The sequence below is a fragment of the Oncorhynchus nerka genome, linkage group LG14, assembly GCF_034236695.1.
Source record: "Oncorhynchus nerka isolate Pitt River linkage group LG14, Oner_Uvic_2.0, whole genome shotgun sequence".
NCBI lineage: Eukaryota > Metazoa > Chordata > Actinopteri > Salmoniformes > Salmonidae > Oncorhynchus > Oncorhynchus nerka.
The window spans coordinates 35,169,604-35,186,408 of NC_088409.1; the positions used below are offsets into that span (position 1 = coordinate 35,169,604).

Below are 16,805 nucleotides of genomic sequence, written 5' to 3' on the forward strand. Positions count from 1 at the left end.
CTGCAATAATGTTGCAATGTATTGATTAGCCTATCAGATCCAAAGTCTACCACGGAGTTTGGGAATGACAGTTCGCGTTGACCAAAGAAGACGGTGATAGAGCTGACTAGTCTGGGTTTTGAAAGGCGGTTTGATGCTGTCAAACGGGACCAAAAAATACTATTTTGACAAAAATCTTAAACGGTTATTGTTCTGCTGGTTTCCAGAGACACCTTGTGGTAGATGTGAAGATTGCGTTTCTTATTTTCATTCAAGACGAAGTGGAACTTCGAGGGGAAAACTCAGAGATGATCTGAAGTTCTTAAAAGTATTTGACATCGCTATGGAAACAGAATTCTTTGCTGGTAATCATTCTTTGCTTCAATTATAGCACACTTCTTCCTCAATCTCGGTTTTATATAGGCTTTAAGTCAGTGGCAATTGACAATGCAAACAAAAGCTGAGATTGGAAGTTAAATGCATTCACCAAAAAATAACTGAAATGGTTTTTCGTCGTGCATGGCAGTTAGATGCTTTATAAATGGGAAGTTTCTGCAATATTTGCAGGGAAACCCGATTTTCCAAGGCAATGTTTTATTTTTTGCTTGATTCTGCTCTTCACTCCGTTGTCAGTTTAGCCTACATTTAACTGATCTTAGTAGCAGAAAGCAATTTTTATTTGTGTCCTTCAAGGCAGCTTCAAGGCAGTTTTCGGTTTGGCTATTTGTTTCAAGTGTATTAGTCTATAAATAAATCTCTGCTAAAATTCGTCATCTCTCCCATGTCTCATTCGACTAGTAGTTGTTCTGAAATGTTTATTGCTTGCCTACATTTAACTACCTATATGTTTAATATAACACACATACATGAATGATTCATTTCGGTTGCCTATCCTGACGTGAAGTTTGTTCTATATAAAGTATTTGACTCTGATATGTGTCCCACAGAAAGTATTTGACTCTAGCCACAAAATTAAGGACATTTGAAGGGGGGAGGGTTTCGGCAAGGCCATTTTCTTGCCTGCCGAAATCCACATTTCAGAACAACCACTCGTCGAATAAGACATGGGAGAGATGACGAATTTTGGCAAAGAGATTTATTTATAGACTAATACATTTGAAACAAATAGCCAACCCGAAAACTGCAGACATTACTAGTGCCTCCCCCGTGATCAAACCGCCATAAAAAATATCAAATGAAACGCAGTCTAACTTAATCATTGACAGCTGCCTTGAAGGACACAAATAAAACATGCTTTCTGCTATTAAGAGCAGTGAAATGTAGGCTAAACAATGGAGCGAATAGCAGAAATCTCAACTAGCAAACAAGTCGCAGCAATGAAGAATTGAGTGTGTGCACGTTCACTCGAAGGGGGGGAGAGAATTCTGGCAGGGGGGAGATTTTCGGCACAACACAGGTACTCATTTTGGGTGCCGGTAGTGTTTATATTTAGGTGCAGTAGCGACACAATACTTTTGAGCCAATATTCTATAAGAGGAACAGGAGATCAAGCAGTAGAACATTTGAGGTGCCGGTACTCAATTCCCGTGAGCTCCTTCCCAAATCAAGCACTGTGCGAGATTTTAGTTCTGGGTTAACCGAGATTAATGTATCACACAGGTATTCCGAAAATTCCTTATATACCCAACGCTGGAGCTCGAAACGTCTTGTGTTTCCAACACTACAATGCAGAAGAAGTAGGTGTGGCAAACATGAAAGAAGAGCTGTGTGTGTCAGGTGTCATGGAAGTGTCTGTTGTCTTCCTGTTGCACAGTGAGACTCTACCTCCTTTACACACCTGAATGATCACAACTGAGGTTTTCCCAGCAGGCTTCGTGTAACTGTTTACCTGTGCAGGTGCTGCTGGGCAGACGTATGGAGGACTGGCTGAGATTCTCAGTCTGTTACTGGCACTCCTTCTGTGGGACTGGTAATGAATGTTCACATTGATTGCTTCAGGTCACTCTCATTTATACTGTACATAGACTACAGAAACATTTGTACATTTAATTCAATAAAGCACTGTCTCTTTCATAAAAAAAAAAAAACCCGATCTCTCATCATGGGTCTGTCACGATAACTTCATGTGATGTATTTTGTTTTCCTCCATTCGACCCACCACCAGGTGCCGACCCTTTTGGGTTCCAGACACAACACAGACCCTGGAATGAGGGTGCTACCCCCATGGAATGTGCCAAGAAGAGACTCCATGCAGCCTTTGAGTTCTTCACCAAACTTGGTGTGAGTGAACTTCCACCCCAATACTGTACCTTTTAACATTTTGTCTTTAAGAATGTACAGCTTTAATAAAAAACATGTAACCCATATAGATTCATGTGTATGTTATTTTCAGGTGAAGTACTACACCTTTCATGACAGGTATTGTCACATTGTTCCTATAGTATCAAATCAATCATCTTCTTGGTCGTCGGTAGAGACATGGATAGAGTGGCCATTTATGCCTTGAAGAAGTTGCACCGTCCAAGATGCTTGGTCTAACTGTATACTAACTGATCTCTGTTACCCTCCTATCCATCCTGTTGTATAGGGACATGTCCCCTGAGGGAAGCACTCTGGAGGAGTCCAACAGCAACCTGGATGAGATGACAGACCTGGCCCTGCAGCTGCAGAATAGGACTGGGGTCAAGGTGCTGTGGGTCACCTGTAATCTGTTTGCTCACTCAAGGTCTGCTTTCCTCATCAACCTTAGTCATTTTTACACTCCAAGGGTTATTTTTACACTTCAAAGTAGAAGAGATGATAATCTGTTGTAGGCTGTATAATAGAGGATATATGGTATATTATTGGCTATATGCATTGTTTTTCACAATATTTATGTCTAATTGTCCATCTTTCACAATGAAGCCATCTCTTTGCCATTCGACTTGGAGCCTACATTTATTTTAATTAATGTTGTATTTATTGCTAATACCATAGGTACATGAATGGAGCAGCAACCAACCCTGACTGCCATGTTTTGGCCTATGCTGGGGCCCAGGTGAAGAAAGGACTGGATGTAGCCAAGAAGCTGGGAGCAGAGAACTTTGGTGAGATGAGAGAAGAAATAATATCCCATAATTTACCACCATGATTTCACTGACCCTGTCTTTGCCACCAACTAACCTGGTGCATGTATTTTTGTCTCCTTGTGCAGTCTTCTGGGGCGGCAGGGAGGGTTTTCATTCGATACACAACACTGATGTTGGCGCTGAACTGAAACATATGGCAAACTTTTTCAAAATGACTGTCAGTAAGTAGCTAGCATTGCTGTGTGTGTAATACATTGTTACCATAATACTGTACCAACTTTTAACTGTCACCTACCATTTTCAGATGATCATCTGATTGTGTTTTTGTATATCAGAGTACAAGGAGAAGATAGGGTTGAAGTGCCAGTTCCTCATTGAACCCAAGCCCAAAGAGCCATGCAAACATCAATACGACTATGGTAAGGCTTTTAGGTGTATAACACAACATTAACATAATGTACACATCCTTACAATGTGGCTACTGTTGAACTATGGAGGCCCTCAAGAGTCAGTTTATCTGCATTACTAACCACATCTAAAAATTAGATGCTAGAAAATCTCTGATGCCTTTAATTTCCATGTTACATCGCTTTGAACATGTTGCTGTTTCACCTTTTTATAGATGCAATGAGTGTCATAGGCTTCCTGAAGCATTATGACCTGGACAGCCATTTCAAACTGAACATCGAACCCAACCACACCACTCTGGCTGGGCATTCCTATGAACACGACGTCGTCATGGCCTCTGTGTAAGTCGCCATGTTGACTTTCACGTTTCCCAAACCGACCCCCTATCACCTGCTCTCTACCTTGATGGACTTGTGTAGGTCTGAAGAGATTGGATAGGTCGAATCAATATGTTAATGCTCCACCTTGCCCTCTGATAGGGTAGATGTAATGATAGGGGAGGTATAATTTTCACCATATTTCTTACACCTTTCAAAAGTGCATAGGGGTAGGGGCTAGTGGTATTTTTTGGACAGGGTAGTTGATGTCATTACTGGTATTCTGGATGTTCCAGTCCAGTTAACCTAATAAGCCTGTTGTTCTGGTGTGTAGGTTTGGCATGCTGGGCTCTGTGGACTCCAACACGGGTTCTCCTGACCTGGGCTGGGACACAGATCAGTTCCCCATGGACATCAGGAACACCACCATGATAATGAAGGTGACATAGGAGATAATGGACACACACAATTACTAATAAACAGTTATTTCATGATGATACCTATCAGAACGTCAGCAGGTAGAACGTAAGACAATGCATTGTTTTATCCTCCCCAGACTGTGATAGAGCAGGGTGGTCTGCAGCCGGGGGGTCTGAACTTCGATGCTAAGGTGCGTAGGGAGTCCACGGACTTGGAGGACCTGTTCATAGCCCACGTCGGAGCCATGGACGCCTTCGCACGCGGCCTGAGGAACGCAGTCAGAATCATAGAGGAAGGAGTTATCACCAGCATGGTCAAAGTAATGAGGCATCATTTTCATTCATTCACGTATTCACTTAATCACTGGGATGGTCAAGGTACTAAGACAATATATAAATGAATATATTCATTCGTTCATGCACTTAACCTTATTTTACCAGGTATGTTGGCATTGCAAGGAGACAAAATGTAGTATATGTGCTGAAGAATGCTTATGTATTAGCTAGTTATGCTCAAGCTATATAAGCTTTCCCACACAACATCGCTGTCTTCTGACAGGAGCGCTACATGAGCTTCAGCCATGGGATTGGTCAGAAAGTAGAGGATGGCAGCACCTCATTGGAGGAGCTGGAGGTGAGGTCACTAGTGGAATAACACCATAGTACCATCTCTACAGCACTCATGTGTTTGTAACAACACTGTTGATTCAATGCTACCAAATCAGTATAATGTTAATGGCAGTTTTTGTTGTTTATTCTCAGGACTTTGTCAAGCAAAATGGGGAGCCCAAGGTCACATCAGGCAAACAGGAGAAATATGAAACGGTCTTTAACCACTACCTTTGAAGACATGTGGTGAAGTCTTGTTTGACCATGAAATCCCTTGTCCTGAGTGATATTTTGTCCATCCAGACCTTTCATAATAGTATGCTTAGAGTGATATAGTTTCACGTGACTAACTATTATTACAGTTATAGTATAAAGAATTAATCAGTGGAGGAGTCTTGTGAATGTGGACTATTTTAATGCACACTCCTGTAATGTTGACATATGATTAGATTATGAGGCCATCAAAGGTAAAGACCAGAAATATGAATTTAATTTAGTATAAATTACATGGCATTTCAAATACTGAATTAAGGAATTAACTAATTGATCAGTTTTTCATACTGGAGTTGAATAAAAAGAAGCAAACCCTATGGTGTCAGTGCTTTGCATTACTATTATAGTTATTAAAATAAATATATATAGTGTTGCTTTTTAGCTTCTAATGTTATAGTAACATTAAAAAGGTTGATGTCTTGGCAAAAATACTTTCAAAAAAACATACAATATTTAATAAGGCTGCCCAACATAAATCAATCAAAGATATAAAGCCCTTTGCCAATGCACTAAGTGCTGTACAGAAACCCAGCCTAAAACTCCAAACAGCAAGCAATGCAGATGTAGAAGCACAGTGGCTAGGGTAAACTCCCTAGAAAGGCCAGAACCTAGGAAGAAACCCAGAGGAACCAGGCTCTGAGGGGTGGCCAGTCCTGTTCTGGCTGTCCTGGGTGGAGATTATAACCAAGATGTTCAAACTTTCATAGATGACCAGCAGGGTCAGGTAATAATAATCACAGTGGATGTCGAGGGTGCAACAGGTCAGCACCTCAGGAGTAAATGTCAGTTGGCTTTTCATAGCCGATCATTCAGAGTTAGAGACAGCAGCATAAAAACTGGAGGCTTAGCTTGGAGCTGTCTGGAGACACTGTGGCCCTGTCCGACGATACACCCGGATGCCCTCAGAAATAACAATACATGTTTGTATTGATATCCTCACAATCCTACATAATCACCCCAAGGCAAAATACCGGCATGTAACACAATCCACAAGAGTTATTTCCTATGTCTGGCAAAGAGTACTGACTTTGAACCGGTTTGGTAACTTCCTCCAGTGTACAATTGTAGACCGATAGACACCTTTCCAGTATACGACACACTGACAGTAAGAAAGCCATCGCCATCTGCGCGCATTCAACATAGCCTACATTTACGTTTGTATTACTTCTTAAAATAACTTTTTGGGGCTCTCATAAGCTTACAATTATGTTTTGATTCTTGCTTGAACAGTCGCTAAGATTATTTGGTTGTGATAGTTGCAAAATTGCTATTTTGGATGCAGCAGTTGTTAGCTAGAATGCTAACGCTCATTGATATTGGCTATAGCAAAAGCCATTTTACTGGTTGAAGGTGAAGTGTTTTTTAAAAGTATAATGCAGGTGATTTGCGATGACACAAGCATTATTATTAAGCAGGACATTCATACAAGGTTTAAAATCCAATTATAATCCAAAAGTAGTATGAAATGCACTCATAAGCAACATGTAAATATAGGCTTTTTCCCCCATGTTCTATAAGAACTTGATCCCCTTGATCTGCCACTAACTTTCGCGTATCGCCATCGCGAGGCAATGTTTGCAAACACAGAAACCTGTCCATAGACACCTTTCCAGTGACATCATATCATACTATCCTCTCTCAGCCAGCGCTCCAACCAGCAGCCGAGGATTGGCCAATGGCCAGATAGCGTGAGCTCTGCTCACCGATGTGCTGTTCCTGATTGGACGGTTCAGATACAGAGAGGGCGGGACACCAAACCTGCGAACCCGAAGTTCCTACCTATCTCATTATCATATAATATTTAGCATCCTCTGAAACCATCTGAAATGTCTGGTGGAATAATTGTAATGGTTTTGAATACTTTTCTTTTTGATTAACGAATATATTTGAAATATTACGAGGCCTACGATCTGCTAAAGCAACTGAAATAGGATGCTCAATTGTCTACGCCAGTAGATGGAATATTTGCTATTTTTGAAACAACTGTTGAACTGTGATAATATTTTATTGCGTACTTTATTCTATTCCATGATCTCGGCTACTTTTTGTTTTTGCAATTTAGTTTCAGGTTATAGGTTAGGAAACATTCTGAGCAGTGTTAATTTATTGAATGAGTTAGCCTAATTCATTTCAAGTAGCCTAGTTTAATAATAGAATAAAGATGTGGACTTTTCTTGGAATTGCAAGTTTCACCTACATTTATAAGAAATGCGACGCAGTTTTGGAGTATGCTCACAAAGAGATAATCCTGGCGGCTGTAGTGTTCTTGGCAGTGGGTATGCTGCTATCCTATGTCAGGTACCACGGACATACATGCAAGGTACCCCAAATTCTACAATTACCGCTGGAACTTTTATTATCCCTACCGGTCATCAATACATTTATACCGAAACCCTCAGCTGTCAGGCACAGGAGTGGAGAGAGCGCGTCAACGAAGGTGAGTAATGATAACTGTACAATCTGTTGAAGACCAAAAACAAGAAATAAACTAGAATATTGGCCTACTTCATTATACACAATAAAATAGTGTCCAATTATAGTCCAAAGACTATTCTTTCTTTTTTTAACCTTCTATGGTAAAAAACAACAACCTAGCTTTCTCTCTAAACAGGGAGGTGTCAGGAGGAAAAGAGTGTGTTCCTCAGCCATGGAGAGCCCCCCAGCAGCAGGGGACTCTCCTGCATCTCAGGAGCCGGATGTGATCATAGTAGGAGCGGGAGTCCTGGGGTCGGCCATGGCTGTAGTGCTGGCCCGGGACGGCCGGAGGGTCACTGTGATAGAGAGGGACCTGAAGGAGCCTGACAGGATAGTGGGAGAGCTGCTGCAGCCTGGTGGATACAGGGCTCTGCGAGAACTGGGAATGGAGGGTGAGTGGTCTCTGGAGCATGGACTACAGATCTTTTAGTGTGGGGTCTACGTGTAAAAAGGTGATAGCGTGGGGAAACAACCAATGGGCTGACTCGCCATAAGCCCTTTCATTAAATGGGGGCTGTGTTCAACGAGCAAGGCAGGACCTATATAGGGCTTATGACAACTTAATAAAGGCCCTATAAAGGCTTTAAAAGTTGTTTGTTTAAAGTGGGACCAAACAAACTGTAGCAAAGACACCCAAGTCCCTATTTAATGTAAAGACATTCCTTTTTGCCACTAAAGACCTGAGTTAAATGAATAATGAAAAGTGTTTCATCACCCTTGCCTAACCCTGGGCTCTCCTCTCAGATTCAGTGGAGGGGCTGGATGCCCACGTGGTGAACGGCTATGTGATTCATGACATCGAGAGCAGCACAGAGGTGGAGATCCCATATCCCCAGGCAGACAGCACTATCCAGTGTGGCAGGGCCTTTCACCACGGACGCTTTATCATGGGCCTGCGCAGAGCCGCCCTCGCTGAACCAAAGTGAGGCTGGGAGAGAACCTTCACCACACCTGTTGGACATGTCATTACTATCACTAAGGCCACACGATTTTTCCTGACCACATGACCAGGACCAAGTCCAGGGTTTAGTTCTTATAGGCTGATTATCCTTTTCCTTGTCAGGTCATGTGATCAGAAGAACCTGTCCCTATTAATACCGTCACTATAACTACTGTTTCTTAATAACTGGTACTTTGCTCTCCGCTAGTGTTACGCTCATAGAAGGCACCGTGTCCAGCCTGGAAGAAGATGATGGCTGTGTGACAGGAGTGCAGTACAGGGACAAGGAGACAGGAGACACAAAGGTCACCTCTAAGCTTGCGATGCAGCTTATACTCTATTATTCTCCAGATAACCTTTGCTGTGTAAAATAGCCCCATGCTGATACTTACAATTACACTTGACAGTATTTACACCTATTGATTAGCAATTCACCAGGATCCATTGATAAGACAAGCAGTGTGACAGATGTGTTTTTAACTGTTGTAATTGTGTTAACCTGTCCCATAGGAGGTCCATGCAGCAGTAACTGTAGTAGCTGACGGCTGTTTCTCAAAGTTCAGGAAGAGCCTGGTAGCTGGGAAGGCCCAGACCTCCTCTCACTTTGTTGGATGTATCATGAAGGTTTGTTCAAGTATTATGTTGAATGAATGAATGAATGAATGAATGAACGAGCGAATCAATGAATCGACCGACCGACCAAACAACTAACGTGTCATTTAGCAGACACTTTTTACCAACCAACCAAACAAACAATTAATAAAATGCAGTCAGACTAATGTATTTCCTTTCTGTCCTCTCCTTGTCAGAACTCTCCCCAGTTCAAGCCCCACCATGCTGAGCTGGTCCTGGCTAACCCCAGCCCTGTCCTCATCTACCAGATCTCCTCCTCAGACACCAGGGTGCTGGTGGACATCAGGGGAGAGATGCCCAGGAACCTCACTGAGTACATGGCTGAGAAAATACACCCACAACTACCAGGTAAGGAATTTAGGGTATACAGTATAGAGATTTAAACAGCATAGCTTTCCCATGTGTTCAACGTCCCTTACATTATATTTTATTTATTTATATATTTTTTACCTTTATTTAACTAGGTAAGTCAGTTAAGAACAAATTCTTATTTACAATGACGGCCTAGGAACAGTGGGTTAACTGCCCTGTTCAGGGGCAGAACGACAGATTTGACCTTGTCAGCTCAGGGATTCGTTCTTACAACCTTTCAGTTACTAGTCCAACGCTCTAACCACTAGGCTACCCTGCTGTATGGAAGGATGGCCTCAGGCCTCCTGATACTTAAGGGCAAGCTAACCATATCCACCACCAATGTAAAGCACCCACATGAATATGTGCTTGAGAGCTTCAACACACAAAGAGTAAATGACGGCATTATGGGTTGATTTCAGTTCTTTATCCACCCATCTTTATGGTGATGAATGTGTGACCTCTGACCTGACTCTGTTGTCTCTTCTCTAGAACACCTAAAGGAGCCGTTCATGGTGGCTCTGCAGAACGACCGGCTGAGGTCTATGCCAGCAAGCTTCCTGCCTCCGTCCCCAGTCAACAAGCCAGGTAGGACACAAGTACTGACCACAGTGTTGGGCTGTGTCCCCAAGGGCAAATGGAATAGGGTCCCATTTGGAACGCAACCTTGGAGAGTTCAATGCATGGTCGATAAACTATTTTATCTTTAGCTAAGTAGCTTAAAAGCCTGATCAGATCAGATATTTTGCTGAAAAAGATGGTCCCTCTAGCAGTGTAAATGTGTAATGTTAGTGAGGTGTAGACTGGGGCTAACATGGGCCTTTGTCCTGTTCCAGGTGTGCTCCTGCTGGGTGACGCCTACAACATGAGACACCCTCTGACCGGAGGAGGGATGAGTGTGGCCCTCAACGACGTCCTGATCTGGAGGAGCCTGATGAAGAACATCCCTGACCTGTACGACAACACAGCCATGCTCCAGGTAAACTCACATCCCTAATCTCATCCCCCTTTCTTATGATTATTACATTTCCATGACATTTTGGTCATCTTATCCAGAGTGACTTACAGTCAGTATTATGTTAATGATTGGACAGTGGGTACTACAGAGAAGGGATAGACAGTAGAGGGGTTCAGACAGAATGGCCGACCAGGGGGATATCTGATCCGGAGTCAGCTTCCACCAGACCAGACTCCGCCACACACATTATCACTGTCTGAATGGCCTTGGTTGGAATGTGTATTGTTGTTTTGTGGAATGTGGGTCCATATTGCATTGCAATCACCTGCTACCACAGAACATTAGGGAGTTTTTTTTATGTGCGCCACAGGGCATATTGTTTCTGTAATCCTCAGTGTTGTAGTAGTCAAAGGAATAGTTACAGAGCAATGTTAGGATTTACTGCATAAGGCTGAAATATAAAACATGTTATTTTTTTCATTTTTTTTTCATAATAGGCAAAGAAAAAATTCCACTGGGAACGCAAGTCATCACATTCCTTTGTAGTGAATGTGTTGGCTCAAGCCCTGTACGAGTTGTTTGCTGCAACAGACAGTGAGTCTCCTTCTCTGTCCTTTTTACTATCCCCTGCCAACACATGATGGATAGAATAAGGCCATACATGGTTATGCCAAGTCTTTTGGTGCATTATAACGACATTATAATGCACTATACCTGTAGGATTTAATTAAATTGTTGCCAATGTCACTACTTCAATCATTTGTTTTATAACAGTACAGTACCTCTTCTCAGTACATGTCGTATACCTTAAATGACTGACACTAAACACTTAGCTAGGGCGATTATAGCAAACAGAGAGGCACATTTAGGAGATATTCAGAATAAATTATTTCTGCTGAAATAATTTTTAGTGTTAAACTGTGGATTTTACCAGCAGGGTACTACACTGAGATATACTGTACCATTTAGCATAATCTCCTTCATGGCTGACATGCATATTCATATGAGCTGTATGGTGTTTGTGTCTTTCAGAGTCTCTGCACCAGCTGAGAAAGGCATGCTTCCTTTACTTCAAGCTGGGTGGGGAGTGTGTCAACGGTCCCATTGGTCTTCTCTCAGTGTGAGTCTCACTAATGTGTTCGACACACTTCAAAACTGTTGCAGTTGATCCTTGACTGTGTATGTCAATGCAATATTCCCCATTCAAAAAATAGCCACAAATATGTGTGTAAAATATTCATAGCGTGTACAAAACAATAGGAACACCTTCCTAATATTGAGTTGCACCCCCTTTTGCCCTCAGAACAGATTCAATTCGTTGGGGGTATGGTCTTTACAAGCTGTTGAAAGCGTTGCACAGGGATGCTGGCCCATGTTGACTCCAATGCTTCCCACAGTTGTGTCAAGTTGACTAGATGTCCTTTGGGTGGTGGACAATTATTGTTACACATGGGAAACTGATGAGTGTGAAAAACCCAGCAGCGTTGCAGTTCTTGACACACTCAAACTGGTGCGCCTGACACCTACTACCATACACGTTCAAAGGCACTTAAATCTTTTGTCTTGCCCATTCACCTTCTGAATGGCACACATACACAATCCATATCTAAATTGTCTCAAGGCTTAAAAACCCTTCTTTAACCTGTCTCCTCCCCTTCATCTACACTGGTTGAAGTAGATTTAACAAGTGACATGAATGAGGGGATCATAGCTTTCACCTGGATTCACCCAGTCAGTCTATGTCATGGAAAGAGCAGGTGTTCCTAATGTTTTGTACACTCAGTGTATGTAAACGTATACTGTATGTGCACCTGTATTGACATTAGAGGACCACATTGGAAATAAGCCTTCAGCCCTTATTGTGTTTTTATCCTCAATAATATGTTATGTATGTAATGTTGTCTCTGGCTTGGGCCGCCTACTACTATTAATGATCAAATTCAATCAATCAATTGTCTATGGTCTTAATTAGATCTCAATCCATTCTATTCCCAGGTTGACGCCCCATCCGATGACTCTGATTGGACACTTCTTTGCCGTGGCCTTGTACGCCATCTACTACAACTTCAAGTCTGAGTCGTGGTTCACCAAACCCCGAGCCTTATTCACGAGTGGAGCTATCCTGTACCGCGCCTGTACCGTCATGTTTCCCCTCATCTACTCTGAGTTCAAGTACCTGGTGTACTGAGCAGTGATCTAATCTGAGCCCTAAACCCAGTGGAACGCACACCAGCCTTAGACAACAGGGTCATATTCATTAGTGCACAAACGTAGCAAAACATTTTGCAATGGAATACGAAGATGTTCAGGTTGTCTCCTACACTGTTTCTGCCTGTTTTCTTCCATTTAGGTTCTAGTGAATACATTTACTGAGCAGTGCCATCACTGACCCCTGGTGGAGAACACACACACACACACACCACCAGCCTTATGGTGACATGACATACAAACAGTACAGTGACCTAAAGATACACTAAGAAAGTGTAGTTAACTGTCAAGTCAATTTGGCTGTATGTATGATTTATATGAAACCACTTAGTTTTAGGCCAACAATTATGCTTTTTTGTTGGGTGTGGGGAGGCATGCCACTTTCTGTCCAATGATGTAATTTCTGGACAATGTTTCTGTCCATTTACGCCAGGGATCCCTTTTGTCTCAAGCACACCCCTAGAGGCAAAAGTTCTGTATAGCCTCTTTAATATTACACCATCCTATCATCACTGTCAACAGGGATCTTGTACAGGTCTCTAAAGTGACCATTATTCAGTGCTGAAGCCTTTGACCTTGATCATATGTCTTTATCTCTGCCTAAAGGTCTGCCCAATGACAAGACGTCTTCTGAGGACGAGGTCTAAATTGACGGTGACAATTATTTAGTAATGCCTTGTATATTCAGAATTTACATCACAACCATGCATTTACGTAGTGTAACAGACAATGTGTAAGAGGTTTGCGTTAGCAACTCTTAATTGCAAATAACCAGCAGGACTGACTACAGGTGTCTGTTTAACCACTTTGCTGCTAATTGAACATGAGGACAAAACATGTCCTTCTTGCTTTGTGTTCTATCTTCTCTCCATGCCAATGGCTCAAAAAACAGTTGGCTGAAAACAGTTGGCTGTTTGTCTACCCTTATTCCAAACGGTTTCCTTATTTTGTTCTGAAAAAGCATGTTCCTTGTGCATTTGCAATTATTTTAACTGTACATGTACAATCAAATGATTATGTATTAAACTGTTTGATTGGTTCAAGTCAGATCACCTGTCCTTAACTTTTGCCAAGTTATAGTTTTCCTGCCTTTTAAATGGGGTTTTACACATTGTGACAAGGGATCCACCACAACACATCTCTGGTACTTGTTTAAAAAGTAATTATTCAGCTGTGAACACCTGGTGGAATAAAAGCGTGACTTAATGCCTGTCTGAGGATTGGAGTGTCTAGAAATCACAAGTGACACACATTCACCCTCCTGTGTGCCTGGAGGAGGGGAGGGTTGCAACACAAAGAGCACAATGAGATAGTTGAATGTAGCCCAGCCACAAAACAAGTCCCTGACCAATGGTCCACTGTCCCATCCATCTCTTCAGCATTTAGGGAGGAATTCATGACAGAATTTTGCACTGTGTTGGTGAGAATATTTACTCTGAATTGTATTTGGTTTCATTTCTTGTTTAATAAATTATCCATTATAGAGTTAAATATATTCCTTTGGAGACATGTTTTATCTTTACAATCGACCCGCTTAAAAAAAAAAAAAACTAGATTAATGTTACTAAGGTGATGACCAATAGTCCTGAAAAGCACTAATACAAATGTCCACTAGGTGGCACTCAATATACAATCAAAAAGTTTGAGCAAATGCTGGAAGGAGGGGATTGAAAGCAATACAAACTCAGACAAGTCCCAGGTTACAACAATTTTATTGTTATTTATTAATTTATACATCAATAATACATTGTGTTCCTGTAAAATAATGAGGAGGATTTATCCATGTTATTCTTTGTGACTCCACAGACACAAATACTGGTGTGGAAGACCAGAAAGGGGAAGGAAAGCTGCTGTGAAGTTTAAATGTACATATTTTCTTAGTCCACAGTCTTAACAGTCAGTCTACCAACTAATGAAGACTCACCACTCAGCAGAACTTGTGAGGAGTTTCAATTCTTCTTTGACATTCAGCCTCCTCACCCCCCTTTAGTTACACAGAGCATTAGTTTAGCTTTACCCTTAATATTATAGCAGCAAGCTTTCTACTAACAGTTAACATGTTTATGATTCTAAACAAAAAAGTACTGTACAGCTACTAGAAGTCTAAGAACCTGGTTTATAACGCTTTTAGACCGGATTCAAGTGCTAGAAGCAACCCACCAATCATATATGTGTCTATATAGGAACAAATCTACTATTTTAACATTAATTTACAGGGTAATATACATTATATTTGTAACAGCTGAAACATCAGCACAAAAAGATCACTGTCACACAACAGCAACATATAATTAATTATATAATATATTTATATATAATCATATATAAATAATATACAATTGTCATATGCATGTAAAACAGTTAACCACGTCTCAGGCTTTTCAAATTATACCCAGAAAAGCAATTGTGGATCAAGACATGAAAGCTTTACAAGTCCTCTCTGATAAAGAGCCACAGACAGGCGAGGAAAAGCGCCAACCTGGATTTTTGAGGTCACATGACAGTAATTTGCATATTCCACAAATCTATTGCAACACATTACTGTCTACGAACAGTACACACGACTCCTGAGGGGCGCCGGTGGTAGCTGAACTCACACGTAGTACACCCACTGAACAGAACATTATTAGTACAACGATGGGTAATATTCTGATTCTAGCTATGTGCTGTGATGGTGAAGAATAGGACTACAATACACAACACTCTATACGTAGTTCTTGCCTCAGAAGTAAACCAAAGATGTAAAATACCCCCCCTCCCCATAATAGTGTCCTCATCATCCTCACATCCTGCTGAGATTATTCCTTCAGGTGTTTGAACACCAACCAGAACTATGTTAGGTTCAACCGTCTCCTCTGAGAACAAAGGAACGCATGTTGTTAATTTTATTACTGGCGCTCTCCACTAAAGGCCTGTAACAACACATATAGTAACATCCTACTGACTGACGTCAACCAAGTTCTGAGGGGCGGGGTTCTGAGGGGCGGGGTTCCTTGAGTGTCTCAATTTCAGATAATCTGGACTACGGCAGTTTCTCTCTCAATCCCAAACCTGAGCCGACATCATCTCCTGCTGAGGCCAGAGAGAGCGATCTGATTGCTCCTCCTTGGTTCTGCAACAAGACGTCTCTACGGTCTCTAACAAACCCACACATCCCCTGATGCCTCACAGTATAGTACAGGACAGTACACCTCCTCAAAGACGCTGCACACAGCTGTAACAAGATACACACAAGGTAATTCACAAAGAAAAGCTCTGTTATAACTGCAGTAGTAACGTATGAACGCACAACACGCATCCTTCAGCTGGCTCCGTCCTGGGAGCCCCAGACAGTGGGTTGGAGCAGGGTGGTGATGTGCAGTTAGGTTTGAGACAACAATGCCATTGTAGGGATGTTTAGTCTTTCTCTTTTTCCCGTGGTGGGTTTTGTTATTCAAAAGCCCAGATCTCAATGTCCTGTATATAGAAATCCTCCTTCTTGGAGAGCATGGGGTTGCCAAAGGTTTTACAGGAGTGACTCCTGCCGTGGTACAGGTCTCCATCCAACCACAGGCCAAACTCACCACTGAAACACATCAAGACAAATACATCACAGCATCTTCAGAGACTCAATCCAGACAGCAAGAACATCACATACATGCTGTGAGTCTGTTCTGACAAACTTAAGACGATGGGCGCCATTTTACTCTTCCGAACACACCTAGCAGTGACTGTGCAATGTAGACTAACTATAACATCTTAACTTGTTTGGGATAGGGGGCAGCATTTTCACTTTTGGATGAATAGCGTGCCCAGAGTGAACTGCCTCCTACTCAGTCCCAGATGCTAATATATGCATATTATTATTAGTATTGGATAGAAAACACTGAAGTTTCTACAACTGTTTTAATGATGTCTGAGTATAACAGAACTCATATGGCAGGCAAAAACCTGAGAAAAAATACAAACAGTAAGTGTGAAATCTGAGGTTTGTTGTTTTTGAAATCACCCCTATCGAAAACACAGTGGGATATGGGTCATTTTGCACTTCCTAAGGCTTCCACTAGATGTCAACCGTCTTTAGAACGTTGTTTCAGGCTGCTCATGTGAAGGGGGGCCGGATGAGAGCTGTTTGACTAAGGGGTCTGCCTACAGCCTCGTTCTCAGTCACGTACTTTCACTTGAAAGGTAGCTCTCGTTCCATTGCTTTTCTACAGACAATGGAAT

At 41.9% G+C, this 16,805-nt stretch overlaps 3 protein-coding genes across 14 annotated transcripts in view; 2 read left to right on the forward strand and 1 right to left on the reverse strand.

Annotated features, from left to right (window-relative positions):
* The first annotated feature begins 54 nt into the window (after positions 1 to 54).
* On the forward strand, positions 55 to 5,351 carry LOC115140934 (uncharacterized). Of its 2 annotated transcripts, XM_029679429.2 has the most exons (14): positions 55 to 344; positions 1,600 to 1,676; positions 1,837 to 1,909; positions 2,105 to 2,220; positions 2,333 to 2,358; positions 2,528 to 2,665; positions 2,917 to 3,026; positions 3,134 to 3,229; positions 3,344 to 3,427; positions 3,631 to 3,757; positions 4,068 to 4,173; positions 4,290 to 4,472; positions 4,712 to 4,786; positions 4,915 to 5,351. In XM_029679429.2, the coding sequence occupies exons 1-14, from the start codon at positions 134 to 136 to the stop codon at positions 4,996 to 4,998; spliced, it is 1,506 nt and encodes a 501-aa protein (XP_029535289.1). In that variant the 5' UTR covers positions 55 to 133; the 3' UTR covers positions 4,999 to 5,351. The 2 variants fall into 2 exon arrangements, with proteins under 2 accessions (XP_029535289.1, XP_029535290.1); XM_029679430.2 differs by having other exon boundaries at positions 252 to 1,676.
* Positions 5,352 to 6,129: 778 nt separating this feature from the next.
* LOC115140935 (squalene monooxygenase-like) lies at positions 6,130 to 13,642 on the forward strand. The gene is made up of 11 exons (XM_029679432.2): positions 6,130 to 7,471; positions 7,646 to 7,901; positions 8,254 to 8,431; positions 8,658 to 8,754; positions 8,960 to 9,073; positions 9,259 to 9,430; positions 9,926 to 10,021; positions 10,270 to 10,412; positions 10,889 to 10,985; positions 11,424 to 11,511; positions 12,387 to 13,642. The coding sequence occupies exons 1-11, from the start codon at positions 7,196 to 7,198 to the stop codon at positions 12,577 to 12,579; spliced, it is 1,710 nt and encodes a 569-aa protein (XP_029535292.1). The 5' UTR covers positions 6,130 to 7,195; the 3' UTR covers positions 12,580 to 13,642.
* A 650-nt stretch (positions 13,643 to 14,292) lies between these two features.
* Positions 14,293 to 16,805, reverse strand: part of LOC115140936 (oxidation resistance protein 1-like) — a 231,135-nt gene continuing 228,622 nt past the window's right edge. For all 11 annotated transcript variants that reach the window (XM_029679436.2, XM_029679435.2, XM_029679438.2 and 8 more), the window contains one exon: positions 14,293 to 16,164. In XM_029679436.2, the coding sequence (XP_029535296.2) occupies positions 16,029 to 16,164 (136 nt within the window). In that variant the 3' untranslated portion in view covers positions 14,293 to 16,028. The remainder of the gene's footprint in view (positions 16,165 to 16,805) is intronic.